At 54.0% G+C, this 16,047-nt stretch overlaps 1 protein-coding gene and 1 long non-coding RNA gene across 3 annotated transcripts in view; one reads left to right on the top strand and one right to left on the bottom strand.

Annotated features, from left to right (window-relative positions):
- The window catches only part of LOC100440962 (uncharacterized), a 129,372-nt gene that overhangs the window by 106,643 nt on the left and 6,682 nt on the right, over positions 1-16,047 (top strand). For both annotated transcript variants that reach the window (XM_054534705.2, XM_054534707.2), the window contains exons 47-58: positions 1,236-1,401; positions 2,272-2,456; positions 2,671-2,763; positions 2,911-3,106; positions 4,305-4,489; positions 4,568-4,665; positions 7,476-7,657; positions 9,343-9,548; positions 9,694-9,871; positions 10,432-10,541; positions 10,746-10,862; positions 10,982-11,119. In XM_054534705.2, coding sequence (XP_054390680.1) covers positions 1,236-1,401; positions 2,272-2,456; positions 2,671-2,763; positions 2,911-3,106; positions 4,305-4,489; positions 4,568-4,665; positions 7,476-7,657; positions 9,343-9,548; positions 9,694-9,871; positions 10,432-10,541; positions 10,746-10,862; positions 10,982-11,119 — 1,854 coding nt within the window. The remainder of the gene's footprint in view (positions 1-1,235; positions 1,402-2,271; positions 2,457-2,670; positions 2,764-2,910; positions 3,107-4,304; positions 4,490-4,567; positions 4,666-7,475; positions 7,658-9,342; positions 9,549-9,693; positions 9,872-10,431; positions 10,542-10,745; positions 10,863-10,981; positions 11,120-16,047) is intronic.
- Positions 11,238-14,954, bottom strand: LOC129050910 (uncharacterized). Its single transcript, XR_008514815.2, has 2 exons — positions 14,888-14,954; positions 11,238-13,900 (listed from the first exon to the last, which is right to left on the bottom strand). It is a non-coding gene; the product is annotated as an uncharacterized LOC129050910 (long non-coding RNA).

Raw genomic sequence — 16,047 nt, forward strand, 5'->3', positions numbered from 1 at the left:
CTCTAGCTTCTGGTGGTTGCCAGCAACCCATAGCTGTGGTGGCATCATGCCTCTGTCCCACATGGTAGCCTTCTGCCTTCTGGGTGGCATCTTCACGTGGTCTTCTCACAGGGACAGCATTCATTGGGTGCGTGACCTGCCTCCATCCACTATGGCCTCAACTGGATTACTTTTGCCAAAAACCTATTTCCAAATAACACCACGTTCACGGGTATAGAGGGTTAGGGCTTCAGCCTATCTGAGGAATGAAATTCAACCCTTAACACGCACGCGCACACACATTCTTAAGTCCTGCTAAGTTTTGTGAAACATTGTTCTGTATCATTTTACAGATCTTGGAGCTAAGGTCCAGAGAGGGTGACACCCTTACTGAAGGGTGCACAGCTTGTTAGCTGCAGTGTCTGGACTAGAATACAGGGTAGCTGAGGCCCCCTCCCCTGCACGGCCTCCTCCAGGCTTGTGTTCTCTTGGGGGCCTCTGAGCCTCTCTCCCACCCCATTCTAGACTCACCTGTTCTGGTCCCTGCCATGCCCCCAAGGCTGGGCACCTGCAGGGATTTAGGTAAACTGCCCAGTGCTTGGGGTGTTATGCCAGGTGTGCCCATGTCTCCTTGAACTTGCTTAGACCTTTGCAGTGGTTCCCATGCAAACTCGGAAAGCCTGGGCTATAGCAGAAACACCAGGGCACTGGGAATGTTAGAAATGCCAGGGCCTGGGGCCCCCAAAACCAATTAAGTCAGTGTCTGGGTGGGGCCTGGGCAGCAGCCATCTCTAAGCCACCCTGTGGGTGGCTGCTGCTGGGATGGACTCCTAGATGGGTATTTTTAAAAATTAAAAAAATTATTTGTCATGAGACTGGCTAGGTTTTGTATTTTTGGTAGAGACAGGGTTTTTGCCACATGGCCCAGGCTGGTCTGAAACTCCTGGGCCCAAGCGATCCACCCAACTTGGCCTCCTAAAGTGCTGGGATTACAGGAGTGAGCCCTTGAGCCTGGCCCGGAGTATTTTCATAAGTGCTTTCTGTAATGGGGCACTGGGGGCCTTAGATAGGGGTATGGCGTGGGGAACCTGGTGCCCCGGAGATTGGGCGTGGGTATTGTGCCTTCCCTTGGTTCCCTACAGGTCCAACAGCAGCCTCCCCAGCCAGCCCCTTCCTGAGCCTGGGGCAGGGAGGGGAGAGACCAGGGACAGGGCATGGGCCAGGCTCCACTCAGGCCTCTGCCCTCCCCCTCCCAGCTTCGTGGCTCCAAGGCTCAGCGGGTTGGCCTGCTGGGCCGTGTCTCCACCTCAACTTCTCAAAGCCTGGTCCGGTTGGAGGGAAATGTGGACAACAGAGAGAGGGTGTGGCTGTCTGTGTTCCGGGCCCCAAGCTGTCTCCAGGCCTCTGTGGCCCATGAGGAGGGTGAGTGGCAGCTGGGTCCCAGCTCAGCTAGCTGGGCACGGCCCCTGTTGGCTTAAGAAAGGACGGGGGTCTGGGCGTTAAGATCTCAGAAGTCAGGGCTGGGTGCAGGGGCTCATACTTGTAATCCTAGCACTTTGGGAGTCCGAGATGGGTGAATTGCTTGAGCTCAGGAGTTGGGGACCAGCCTGGGCAACATAGTGAGACCCCGTCTCTACTTAAAAAAAAAAAAAAGGGGGGGGCCAGGCGCGGTGACTCACGCCTGTAATCCCAGCACTTTGGGAGGCCGAGGCGGGCAGATCACGAGGTCAGGAGATCGAGACCATCCTGGCTAACACAGTGAAACCCCATCTCTACTAAAAATACAAAAAATTAGCCGGGTTCAGTAGCGGGCTCCTGTAGTCCCAGCTACTCAGGAGGCTGAGGCAGGAGAATGGCGTGAACCCGGGAGACAGAGCTTGCAGTGAGCCGAGATCGTGTCACCGCACTCCAGCCTAGGCGACAGAGCGAGAATCTGTCTCAAAAAATGAACAAACTTGGTGGGGTGGGGGTGATTTGTTCCTATGGTCCCAGCTGCTGGGAGTGAGCTGTGATCCTGCCACTGTACTCCTGCCTTGGTGTCTCAAAAAAAACCTCAGGAAACCCCATTAAGACTTCACGGCATCCCTAACAGACTGCTGTGTCAGGGGAGGGGACAGAAGAGGGGGCTTCAGGTGGCTCAGGAAGTTGCTTTAGGTGGTGCAGCTCAAGGTTCTCAAATCCTAGGGCCTTGAGGCTTGGCCTGGGGCAGTGGGGAGCTACAGAAAGCGATGGAGGAGGAGTGGGCAGCTAGAGACAAGGTGGGGGCACCAGCAGGTCCCTTTCTGGCTTCAGGGGGCAGAGAGGAGAGTGTGGTGCTGCGGGCATGTGCCCACGGGTGGACAGCCGAGGCAGAGGTCCTGTTCCGGGATGGCAGGCAGCCCTCCCAGCCGCTGGGACGCCTGACCCTGCAGGCTGCCAACCAGGGCCTCCTGCTGGCCGCGCGCGGCTGCCAGGGGGTCCTGCTGGGCCGTGTGGAGGTGAGAGGGCCTGGGCTGGGACACAGGGAAGGGGTTACCGTTCTCTCACTGGGTAGAGGCCCCCGTGCCAGGAGCCCCGAGCCCTTGGGGTCCAGCTGTGCCCAGAAACCAGGGCAGACGACCCCATGGTGAGGCCCACACCTGCCGTTGGCACCGAGAACCTTGTGTCCACTTCATTCCTACGACGCCCCAGCCTCTTCCTCTGTCCTCACAGTCCAGGATTGCAGCAGTTGGCTCCCAGGTGCAAGCCCGGCTGGAAGAGAAGTTTCAAGGCTTGGGTGCCTCTGTGAGAAGGTTCCAGCAATTGGTGGGTAGCACAGGAGGGGAGGGTGGGGCTCAGGGTGGAGAGGTCCCCCTCTGGCCTGGCTTGTAGCCCCCACTCACCAGGCAGGAGGGTCTGGGGCTCTCTCTGCCCTGGACCTCACCCTGATTCTGCCTCAGTTTCCCTGCCCAGGTGCAGCCGGCCGGCACCCTGGACGGCGTGGCAGGCCTCCTGCTGCAGCTGTCCCAGGCGGGGCAGGAGGCCATGCAGGCGAGTGGTTGGGCAGTAGCCACTTTGTGGGCCCGGAGCCAGGCACTGACCCAGCACCTGCCTCTTTACCTGGAGTGGCTGCAGGTGGGGCTGGAGCAGCTGCGGGAGGAGCTGGAATGTAAGTGCGGGAGGGAGGGCTCAATCCCGTGCAGAAATCAATGCCCCCCGTCCCCACCGGGGCCCTAAGCGCTCACATTGGCCTGTGGCACTGCTTCGATCAGAAATGTGGCCTCGCTTCCCATGGGCCTGCAGCCCAGCTGTGTTTAGCGCCCCGCCTTATTTCTTACAGATCTACAGCCTTCGTTTTTTCTTGGTCTGCTGTGTCATTCTTACAGTCTCCAAGCTCATCTCCCTTATGCCTGCTGCCTAGGTTTTTTCAGTCTCCCACCTGCTTTCTTTTGAGTATACAGCCTTGTTTCTGTGAAGCTCACTGCCACAGCATCTCTTTCTGGTTCCACAACGAGCTCAGTGTGGCCATGTGGTCGTTAAAGGCTCACACCTGCTGCCCCAACTGGCCTCGCGGCAGGACTGGGAACCTCTGGCCTCTCCACCATCCAGGGCTAATGCCCAGCGCAGCACAGAGCCCCCAAGGCCCTGCCCAGTGCCAGGGTGGGCATCCCTCTGACTGGCTGTTGAATGTTACCTCCCCATCCTCCCTGCTGTGCCGGAGTGTTCCTGTTGCCACCCCCAGGGCAGTGAATTGGGAGGAATGCCCCAGGATGCCTCACAGCGCTATTCACGGCTGTGATTTATTATAGTGAGGGGATGCAGGAGTGTCAGCACAGGCAAGGAGGCTGGGGCGGAGTCTAGGGAGAACCAGGGCCAGTGCCCACTGTCCTCTCCCAGTCCCAGCGCTTTCACACAGGATGCACTCAGCTGTCCCAGCTGTCACCAGAGCAGCTACTGGGAGACTCAGCACACAGGGTTTTTATCGGGGGCTGCCACACTGGCAGGTGCTGTTTGGCACAGACTACACTGTCAGACTCCTAGGAGGCAAGCAGGGGTCTGGCATCAACCATGTTTGTACAAACAGTTCAGATGCAAGGAGCCTCATATCAATTCTAGGACTGGTGGGAACCCTCCCCCAATCCAAGTTCCCAGACAAACTTATAAGCAGGCCTTGCAGAGACGGCTCAGGCCTGCTGTGACAACTCCCCTGCAATCTCCAGTGCTGCTGCTCTGTTCCTGTTCCCCCAGCTCCCCACAGCTTAATCCCAGGAACAGGCCCTATCTCCTTGAGGCCTGGGCTGTCTGGGCAGGGCTGGTTCTCTGATCTGCCCTGAGGTCTCACGGTGGGTGGTGGCTGCCTGTTGCAGGGCCCCTGGCCACACTGAAGGATGCCTACCTGGAGGTGACACTGCGGCCCCTGGAGGAGGTGTGGCGGGAGCGGGCAGAGGAGGCCATGCGGCGGCTGCAGGCCTGGGTGCCCGGGATGCCAGGCAATGGGGGTCCAAGGCCCATCAGGGTGGCCCTGGGGGCTGTGAAAGGAGCCCTGGAGCTGGTGAGTGAGAGCAAGGATGGGGCGTGGCTGGCAGGTGAGGATGACTGAGCCAGCTCTCACTGTCCCCTCCCTCTCCAGGCCGCCCACCAGATGCTGTCCTGGGCTGAGGCCACGTTCTCACGGGCACTGAAGAGGTTCTGCAAACCGCTGCTGGACCTGTACAGCCTGTCGGCCAGGTAACTTGGGGTTTGAGAGTAGCGCATCCTGCATGCCTGCCACATACCAGGTGCAGTGCTGAATGCTTTGACACCCTCCCACATACTGACTCGTGTGACCGCCCTGCCCAGAGGCTTCTTCTCTCCTGTTTCACAGATGAGGAAGCTGGGCTTTCTTCCTCGCTCCATAGATACCTCGTGAGCACTGGCCCAGGGCAGGCCGGGTTTTAGGAGCTGCAGAGAGCGCAGTGGCTGAGGCTGACCCTGCCTTCGGGAAGCTCACTTTAACTCAGACACGAAGCACAAGGAAGGGCTTGTCATCTACACCAGGGCTTGCACAGCTCCCTGCAGAGGACCTGAGAGTCACATCTTAAGCAGGCTGTTCGGCTCTGTCACATTTCCTTGCTTTTGTTTTGTAATCTTTCTTTATTTTTTGAGATGGAGTTTTGCTCTTGTTGCCCAGGCTAGAGTACAGTGGTGCAATCTTGGCTCACTGCAACCTCCACTTCCTGAGTTCAAGCCATTCTCCTGCCTCAGCCTCCCTAGTAGCTGGGACTACAGGTGCTCATGCCATCACACCCAGCTAATTTTTTGTATTTTTAGTAGAGAAAGGGTTTTGCCATGTTGGCCAGGCCGGTCTCAAACTCCTGACCTTAGGTGATCTACCTGCCTTGGCCTCCCAAAGTGTTGGGGTTACAGGCATGAGCCACCGCACCTGGCCTCTTTTGTAATAATCTTTTAAACACACAAAAACCCTTCTTACTTGCAGGCTGTGCAGAAGCTGGCCACAGGCTGGGGCCCACTGGTCACCATTTACCACCCCTGAGCTATACGTTAGGTTGCAAATGCTAGAGAAGGAACATCGGTGAGATGGGGGTGGGGGGTGGATCCTATGAAACGGTGGGGCCGTGACTGGCTTTGAGGAGAAGGTAGAGTTTCAGCAAGAGCCACGGGGCCAGCGTGGGAAGAGCGCTCCAGGTGGGGGTCACCACTGCACAAAGGCCTGGGAGAGGGATGTGCCTGGCCTGTTTTTGAGATGGAGTCTTATTCTCTGTTGCCCAGGCTGGAGTACAATGGTGTGATCTCAGCTCACTGCAACCTCTGCCTCCCACGTTCAAGCGATTCTCCTGCCTTAGCCTCTCAAGTAGCTGGGATTACAAGCATTTGCCACCAAGCCCAGCTAATTTTTGTATTTTTAGTAGAGACAGGGTTTCACCATATTAGCCAGGCTGGTCTCAGACTCCTAAGCTCAAGCAACTCGGCCTCTCAAAGTGCTGGGATTATAGGCATGAGCCACCGAGCCCAGCCCCGTCTATTTGAATATCAAGCTGGCGGGGCTGGAGCAGAATGTCTGCAAGGGAGAGTGAATGTGACTGGGAGTTCCCAAGACTCGGGAGGCAGGTGGGGGGGGCGGGGCTCAGGTGGTCTCTGGCTTATGCTGTGACCTAGGAAGGACGTGATCGCCCTTTTACTTTAAAAGACGTCTTTGGCCCCTGTGTTGAGAACACGGGGGTGGTGGATAGAAGGGGGGAGCCCAGTTCACAGCAGGGACCGGGGGACCCAGTATCCTTTCCCCTCACAGGCACGAGGCCCACCAGGAACCAGGCTCCAGGCAGGGAGGCAGCTGCTCCTTCCATGCTGGTGGCCTCGCAGAGCATCTGGAATCCGGCTCTCCCTCTAACTAGGATTCCTCTGCTTCAGTGCTCTGTGCCTCAGTTTCCCCAGCCATAAAATAGGGACTAAACCCACATCATGGGGAAAAGGCTCCCTGTGATACAAGTTCCTGCTCTTGCCTTCCTGCGGTCAGAATGGAGGCTGATGAAGGGAGGAGCTCCCAGGGCGGGGTCTGGCTTGGCTGAAGAATGACCTGCCTGGTTACTCACCTACCTGGTGAGTGGGATCCGGTCACTGCTAGGTGGAGGTGCCAAAACATGGATTCAGGTGGCAGGGAGGGAGTTGAGGCTGCTTCCTGCTCCCAGCTGCAGGGCCTCTGGGTTCCTAGAAGTAAGCAAGTGAGGCCACCTACCCCTGCTCCCTCTCTACTGGCCCATCAACAGCAGGGTATGAGATGTTTGTCTTCCCACTACACCCCCACGTGAGCTGAGATCCCCCTGATCATTCAAAATCTCACAGGCTTGACCCCTACTCTAGATCCCGAGAAAGTTCCAGTCCTTCCCTAAACTGTAGAAATTTCCTAGACCTGTTGGCTGGGCACAGTGGCTCACACCTGTAATCCCAGCACTTTGGGAGACCGAGGTGTGCAGATCAGTTGAAGTCGGGAGTTTGAGACTAGCCTGGCCAATGTGGTGAAACTCCAACTCTACTAAAAACACAAAAATTAGCCGGGTGTTGTGGTGGGCACTGGTAGTCCCAGCTACTCGGGAGGCTGAGGCAGGAGAATCACTTAAACCCGGGAGGCAGAGGTTGCAGTGAGTTGAGATTGTGTCACTACACTCCAGCCTGGCTGACAGAATGAGATTCTTAAAAAACAAAATCTCCTAGACCTTCCAGCTCCTGTCCTCGGCATCCCCACACATAAGCCCATGCTGCCCAAGACCCGGGGAGCAGAGTAGGCATGACATCGGACGTCTGTGTCCTCAAAATGGGGCCACTTGTTTTTGTCACCAGCCATCATCTACCACCTCTGCTGTCATGCCGGCCTCTGTCCTCCTCATGACGGGATTTCCCAAAACAAGGACAGCCCTTCTCTGAAAGGCACCCTCATGCTCTCCCCTGCAGAGCTCTTCTTGCGGACCTAGAAGCTCCCCTCTGCAGCCAAGGGAAGCAAGGCTCGGGCAGGCACAGTGACTTGTCCTCTGCATTCCCTCCAGGAACCGCTCAGTGGTGGTGACGCTGCCACTGTTGCCTGCAGGGGACGAGCCCCTGGACGTGGCCCGGGTGACCAGCTACCTCATGGAGAAGCTGCTGCGGCCGCTCCGAGAGCTGTCTGGGGCCAACGTGCTGGCAGAGTACTACTGGCTCAGATGCCGCCTGCTGGCGGGCACCTGCGAATGTGAGTCCTGCCCCGGGCTGTGCCGCCCTCCTCTCTGGGAGCCCCCTGCCCCGTGGGCACAGGGCAGCCTCCATAGGCTAATGGCATCACAGTGCCAGGCCCAGAGCTTACTGGACTTCCCAAGGTCCTATGGGACTAGGGCTGAGGCTACATGTCCTGCTTTTGTCCAGAATATAAGTCCTGGCCCCGTAGAGGGGTGAGGAGGGCGGTTTAGGGCTTCAGGCCAGCTCCCTCCCTGCGGGCACTGCTGGAGAAGACGGCAGCCCTCCAGTTCCAGCTGGAAGAGAACTGACTTCAGACTCGCCGGTCAGAGGTGACCTGCAGCCAAGGGCTGGGGAGCTTGCGTGTGGCTCAGGCTTGCTGTGTGGCCAGGCCAGTCTAACCTCTATGGGACTCGGTTTCCTCTACCATGAAATGCTGTGTGGCCAGGTGAATCTAACCTGTGGGACTCTGTTTGCTCCACCATGAAATGCAGGTAACAACGTGGCTCGCTCATATGGGTAATGGGCATATACTGTTCTTGATGCAGGGGGAGCCCCTCATGTCTGTGGGGGAACCCCGGTACCCAGGCTTGGCAAGGAGTGCTTTGTGTGTGGGGTGGGACTCACACCCAGGCCCAGGGCTCCCTAGAAGCGTGGGCACAGTCGTCTAAGCAGCACGTTGGTGTTGTAGAAAACGGCCTGGTCTTCAAGTTCCGTGTGTGTGACCGTGGGCTTCTCTGTGCCTCTCAGTTCTGACAGCTGCCCCTGGGGCTGGTAGTGCCTCCCTCAGGATCTGGGACTGGCCAACAGGTGCCTGGCTGTGCACCATAGATGGTGCTTCCTGGCCACGGGCAAGGGCACCCCCACCCCCAAGCCACAGCTCAGGGGCCGCACTGGCTAGACTTGTCAGACCTCCTTCTCAGGCCATCTGTTCCCTACCCTGAAGAGGGTAGGTCTGCAGGACACCAGTGTTGTGTTTGAGGGACCCTTGGGCCATCCACTTACATAGTGAATGTTTCCCCGCTCCCCGCCAGCAGCTTCATTGAGATTAAATGGATGACCTGTATGATGTGTGACATTTTTTTTTGGAGACTAGGTCTCACTCTGTTGTCCTGGCTGGAGTGCAGTGGCGCGATCTCGGCTCACCGTAGCTTTCACCTTCTGGGCTCAAGTGATCCTCCTGCCTCAGTCCCCCAAAGTGCTGGGATGGCTTAGCGCCACCGTGCCTGGCCGATGTGTGAATTTTAAGTGTCCGATTCAGTGGCTTCTAGTTTATTCAGAGTTGTGCATCCATCACCACAGTCGATTTTAAAACGTTTTCATCACCCTAAACTGAAACCCTGCAGCTACCAATCTGCCTTCTGTCCATAGCTGTGCCTGTTCTGGACATTTTATGTAAACAGAAGCATAGCCCATGTGGCATTTGAGCCAGGCTTTTTTACTTAGCACAGTATTTTTGTAGCAGGTCTCAGGACTCCTTTCCTTGTTAGAGCTGAATTGCCGGTAGACCTTCAGCTCATGTCGTCTTGAAGCCGGTGAGGGATTCCTGGGCCTCTGGCTGCTGCGCCAGGGGAGGGGGAATCCAGGCCTCAGGGCAGGCTAAGCCAAAGCTCTAGGCATCGGGGCACCCAGCAGGCATTGGGCTCCTACTGCGGTGGGTGGAGCTGGCCCCACTTACCCTGCCTTTGGGCTGCTTCTCCCCAGACCATGCCCTGGTGGCCGGGGCCCAGCACGTGGTGACCTTCGATGGCCGGGTATGGGACCTCAGCGCCCAGTGCGGCAGCATCCTTCTGGCCCAGGACTTTGCTCACAACACATTCTCGCTGACGCTGAGTCGGACAGGCTCGGGGCTCACGGCCCTGTTCGTGGAGCTTAACCACAAGACCCTCATCTTCTACCCCAGTCTGCAGGTGAGCAGGAGAGGCGTGGCAGCCTGCAGGACTGAGCCTCCCCTGGAGACTTGTGCCCATGGCAGGTCGCCTGGGGGGATGGCACTTTCAAGCTTGTCACCTGGCTGTGGGTCAGACCTTGTGCCCAGCCCCCTCTGGCCCACAGGCCTACAGGCTGTACAACTCCTCCCTGCCGGGGGACAGCTGTCCGGACCTCAAGCTGCATCCTGCCACGACAAGGAAGGACGTCTCCAGGATTGAGATGGCCAGTGGGGATGGGGTCTCTGTCTCCTGTGACGTGCCCACCGGCCTCTGCAGCCTGACTCTGGGCCTCTGGCAGCATGGTGGGTCTGGGCCCCAGGAGGGTTGGCCCCACCTATAGAGGACTCTTTGGGATGCACCCCTTTAAGCTTCCAGGGCAGCAGGGGGCTACCGTGCATGCAGAGCCTCTGCCGGCCTCGTCTCTAGCATGGCAGTGCGTGTGCCCTCAGCTCCTCGTCTAGCCTCATGCCATTGACCCCGTGTCCAGATGACCGCACAGAGGCCCAGGGCTTTCTGTCCCATCCCTGGGACACACGGCTCCAGTGTGGAGTTGGCCCTTCTGTGGTCCCTCTGCCAAGGAACACAAAGGAAGGGCCTGGATTCCAGCCACTCGAGCTGAGGACATGGGGAGGGGATGGGGGACACACATGCTGTCCTGAGCCCCTGTGCTTTCTCTTCCTCCTCTGATGAGGGTTTAGAGCCAGGGCCTGGACTCCAGGAGTCCGGGGTGGAGGTGGCGGGACTCTACTGCTCCTCTGTGTGCCTCAGGCTCATCTCACACACAGGTCCTGAGGCAGCAGGGCTAGGGCTGGGGGAGGATCACAGGCTCTTACGGCCACCTCAGTTTTCCTCCTCCCCACAGGCATATCCGCTGGCCTTCTGGGCACCAACGACAATGAAGTAGGCAATGAGCTGATGTTGCCGGACGGCTCTATGGCACGCAGCCTGGAGGAGCTCAGCCTGGCCTGGCAGGTGAGCAGGTACACCTGCCTGTCCTTCCGGCTGAGGTTCTTGAGGGCTGCTCACTGCAGAGTCCCAGGAGAGGCAGGCGACCTGATGGCTCTGTCCTGGGAGTTCCTAGGCCCAGGGTTTGGGGGAAGTCTCCTGCTGAGGCCAATATATGTGGGGAGCCACATGGTCCAGCAGGAGGCCTGAGTCTTGCGTCCATCCTGCCAGGTGGGTGGTGACTGCAGGGCCACCAGGAAGACTCAGCAGGCCTGCCCAGGACAGATCCCCACCTGCCGGGCCTTCTTCGAGGACCCCCACTCCAGCTTGAGGAACTGCTTCCAGGTGGTGAGTGTGAGCCTGGCCCATGGGGTGCAGAAGGCCGTTTCCCTGATCAAGCCTAGGCCCCTCCTCCTTGCCATTCCTCAGGGTGTGGACAGTGACTGGGTGTCCCTGATTTCAGGTAGACCCTACACCATTCCTCAGCCTGTGTGTGCAGGACCCCTGTAGCACCCAGCAGCTCCAGCCTGCCTGCAACTTGGCAGCTGCCTACATCCACCTGTGTGCCCGGGGCTTCGTACCCCTGGCCCCTCCTCCACAGTGTGGTAAGCTGCCCCAGCCATCTGGCACTCTGCCCCCTGTCTGGCATCTGCCTTCCAGCCCAGAGGGAAAACCAGTCCCTTTCTCTCACCCGGGACGACAAATAATTGTCATTCAAGGAGCTAAGAGTCACAACATTTATTAAGAAAGGGAGTCCCAGTGACTGTCACATACTGCCAGTTTGGATGTGTGTCCCCTCGAGGGGGTACATGCCTCATGGATGGCCTAGTGCCCTCCGTTTGGTGAAATTAGTTCACATGAGAGCAGGTTGTTTAAAAAGACGCTGGCAAGGCTGGGCACGGTGGCTCACACCTGTAATCCCAGCACTTTGGGAGGCCGAGGTGGGTGCATCACGAGGTCAGGAGATCGAGACCATCCTGGCTAACACGGTGAAACCCTGTCTCTTCTAAAAATACAAAAAAATTAGCCGGGCATGGTTGCCGGCACCTGTAGTCCCAGATACTCAGGAGGCTGAGGCAGGAGAATGGCGTGAACCCAGGAGGCAGAACTTGCAGTGAGCTGAGGCTGCACCACGGCACTCTAGCCCGGGCAACAGAGTGAGACTCCGTCTCAAAAAAAACAAAAAAGACCCTGGCACCTCTTTCCTCCTGCCATGATTGTAAGCTTCCTGAGGCCTCCCAGAAGCCAAGCAAATGCTAGAGCCATGCTTGTACAGCCTGTAGAACTGTGAGCCAATCATCTCTATCATTTATGAACTACCCAGCCTCAGGTGCTCCTTTATATCACTGTAAATGGATTCCCTACCGCCTACTAAGCTAAGTGTCCGGAGAGCCACATTAAGTCACCTCTTGAAAATTTGCTATTAGCTTTTTTCTTTTTTGGGACAGGCTCACTCTGTCACCCAGGCTGGAGTGCAGTGGCACAATCTCGGCTCACTGCAACTTCCACCTCCTAAGTTCAAGCAGTTCTCCTGCCTCAGCCTCCCAAAGTGCTGAAATGACAGGTGGGAGCCACTACGCCCAGCCTTATCAATGTACACCACTGTTTAGGGAAAATACTCAGCCCTGTTTTCTCTCTGTTCTCACATCACAACAATCATCAACACAGCAGATGACTTCTGTGACCAAATGTGTGTTATCCCCACTACCAGGGTGTCCCTCTAATTCAGTTCTAACGCTAGCTACCTTGAGACAGCATCAGATCCCATGTGGTGACAGCTCCTTCATCCAGTGCTGTGTATGATTCCCACAGCCAAAGCCTCCACTAAATGGGCATAGAAGTCAGTGGCAACAACAGGAGTAAACTTCCAAGAGCTTCAGATGCCAGAATTAGTGGCTGCCATTCAGACATTTAAAACCTTAACAGAAGAGAAAATTAATGAATTGGAAAATATGACAATGAAAGGGAGGATGAAATAAGAGGATCCAACATGTCTAAAAGAAATGCTAGGTGCCGTGGCTCATGCCTGTAACCCCAGCACTATGGGCAGATCGCCTGAGGTCAGGATTTTGAGACCAGCCTGGTCAACAGGGCAAAACCCCCGTCTCTACTACAAATACAAAAATGAGCCAGGTGTGGTGGCGTGCTCCTGTAATCCCAGCAACTATGAAGGCTGAGGCAGGAGAATCACTTGAACCCAGGAGGTGGAGGTTGCAGTGAGCCGAGATTGCGCCACTGCACTCCAGCCTGAACAACAGAGTAAGACTCCGTCTCAAAAAAAAAAAAAAAAAATTTCCAGAATGAAAATAGACACAGGACCCTTTAGAGTCAGGAGGCACGATCCCCAATACAATAAATCCATCCATACCAAGACCCATCATAACAAAACTGCAGAAAAAACAAAGAAAAGGTCCTAAAAGCTACTGAAGAGGGTAGAAAGAAGGAAGAATATGTTGATAATTGATCTCCCACCAGCAACAGCAGAAGACTGTGGAGTAAGAGAAAATAAGCGTTAGGTTAGCGTGTGTACCCAGCTCAACTATTATTTAAGAATGAAATAGCCTCTCAGCACTGATCTGTCTAGAGATATCTTTACTGTCTAGACATATCTTTACCACGAATGACACTTACTCAAGGGATCCACCAACGTTCATTTACATAGTCTATGGCTGCTTTCCTGCTACAGAGGCAGAGTATTTGCAAGAGAGATCTTATTTCTGCTGTCTGAAAGACTCTATTAAGAAGATGGAAAGATAAGCTACAGATTGGGAAGAATGTTTACAGACCACCTATCAGACTGAGTACTCATCTCTAGAATATATAAAGAACTCAAAGCTCAAAAGTAGGCCAGGTGGGGTGGCTCACACTTGTACTCCCAGCACTTTGGGAGGCTGAGGCGAGATTGCTTGAACCCAGGAGGTCAAGGCTGCACTGAGCCATGATCACACTCCTGCCTGCATGACAGACTGAGACCCTGTCTCACAAAACAAAAACTCAAAAGTAAACAGTGGGAAATAAATGCATGAAAAATGTGTGCAATACCAGCCGCAGAGAAACAAGGTAGCGCCACACACCTCAGCTCCAGTGAGTTCTGGCACGGGTGGTGAGTTCCAAGGACTCAGCAGCATAAAGCATTGGTTGAACATCCAAATGGCCAGGTTGTGATTTCAGCGTCCACTTATGAGTGCACCATAAAACGCGCCGTTCTAGTACCAAAAATGTGACTGGTGAGAATATAGGACAACTGCTTGCAAAGCTAGGCTTAAGGCAGGAATCAACTTCACGGTGTACCAACCAGACCCTTGGGAGGCAGCCTTGGACTCGATGAGACGACTACGAAGTGCCAAGACAGGAGGTGGTGTGGCTCCACGGGAACCTCGGAGAACCTGTGAATCAAGCAGAAGTGCTCGTTGTTTTGACCATGTAAATACAAAACTGTCTGCTACTTCAGCCATCAACAAAACATCTGGGAGGACAACAGAGAAGACTTACAGCCACAGTCTCACAATGGAATGGTATCTGCAGTTAAGGTCCTCTCCCTCCCTTAGGGTTTATTTTTTTAAATCAAGGGCTAAGTTATTCCCCTCTTGGACACCAGAGAAGTATCTAAGAAAAGCAGTCACCAATTATAATTAACTTTTGAAGGACAAATTAAAAGGTGGTTATAAGTTACAAAATAAAGGCATATTATGAACTCTAAGAAATTAAGACACTATTCTTATTAATTTTTTGAGACAGGGTCTCTGCTCTGTCCTTCAGGCTGGAGTGCAGTGGTGCAGCCTCCCGAGTAGCTGGGATTACAGGCATGCGCCACCACCCCCGGTGAATTTTTGTATTTTTAGTACAGACGAGGTTTCACCATGTTGGCCAGGCTGCTCTCGAACTCCTGACTTCGTGGTCTGCCCACCTCGTGTCCGACCAGAGAAATTAAGACATTCTCAAATAAACAAAAGCTGAGAGAGTTCATTATGCATGAAATGCTAAAGGGAGTCCTTCAAGTCAAAAAAAAAAAAAAAGATGCTAGGTGGAAATTTGAGGCCACATATAAAGACCTGTATTGTAATTTTGATTCATCTCTATAATTATTTTATTGGATTTAAAAGATGTATAACTATACATCTATGTTAAATATATAATTTGTGAAAAAAAAATAGGCATGGTGGTGGCATGCACTTGTAGTCTCAGCTACTCAGGAGGATCGCTTGAGTCCAGGGACTTGAGGTTACACTGAGCTATGATAATGCCACTGCACTCCAGCCTGGGTGACAGAGTGAGACCCTGTCTCTAAAAACAGATATACTTTGTGATATCAACAACATAGGAGGGGGGCAGAGCTGTCAAAGAGTAGGGTATTTGTATGTGATCGAACTTACCAGTTTAAAATGGTTTGCTATAAATTCAGGATGTTTCATGTAATCCCCATGGTAATGACAACATATCTATAGAATGTACACAAAAGGAAATGAGATCCTAAGTGTGTCACAATAAAAACATCAATTAAACACAAAGGGACGAAATGAGAGAGAAAGCAAACCATAAGCCATGCAGAAAACAATCACCAGCGTGGCACCAGGAAGTCCTTCTCCATTGGGAAGTCCCATCAGTAGTGTGCTGGAGTCTTCCCACAGCAACTGCTCACCACAGTCCTTGGCTGTGGGCCTCATGACACAGTCACCAGGTTAGCGAGTTGCGTCAGAATGGTAATCTTTAAAAATACAAATGAATTCCACAATCAAAAGACTAAGAGACTTATACAGGTTGAAAGTGAAAGGATGAAATAAGATAGAGAAGGAGTAGCTATACTAATAGCAGACAAAATCGACCTAAGGTCAAAAGCTGTTATAAGAGATAATGATAATAGTCAATTCACCAAAAAGATGTAACAGTTATAAATGTACATGCAATGTACCTCAGAGCTCCTAAATATATGAAGCAAACACTGTAGAATGAAAGGAGAAATAGATAGTTCTATGATAATGGTAGGAGATTTCACCTCACTTTTTTTTATTTTTTTGAGATGGAATCTCACTCTGTTGCCCAGGCTGGAGTGCAGTGGCGTGATAACAGCTCACTGCAACCTCCACCTCCTGGGTTCAAGTGATTCTTATGCCTCAGAGTAGCTGGGATTACAGGCGTATGCCACCACGACCGGCTATTTTCAGTAGAGACAGGGTTTCACCATGGTGACCAGGCTGGTCTTGAACTCCTGACCTCAGGTGATCCACCCATCTTGGCCTCCTAAAGTGCTGGGGTTACAGGCCTGAGCCACTGCACCCGGCCCAATACCTCACTTTCAATAATGGATACAACACCCAGACAGATAACTACCACACACATAACTTCACCCAACAGCAGAAAACACATTCTTCAAAAGTACACGTGGAATGTTCTCCAGGAAAGATTGTATGTTAGGCTTCAAAGCAAGATTTAATACATTTTAAATGACTGAAATCATAATAGAAGGAAAACTGAAATATCCACAAATATGTGGGAACTAAACAACATACTACAAAACCAGTGGATCAAAGAAAAA

Source organism: Pongo abelii, chromosome 18 (genome assembly GCF_028885655.2).
Source record: "Pongo abelii isolate AG06213 chromosome 18, NHGRI_mPonAbe1-v2.0_pri, whole genome shotgun sequence".
NCBI classification, from domain to species: Eukaryota; Metazoa; Chordata; class Mammalia; order Primates; family Hominidae; genus Pongo; species Pongo abelii.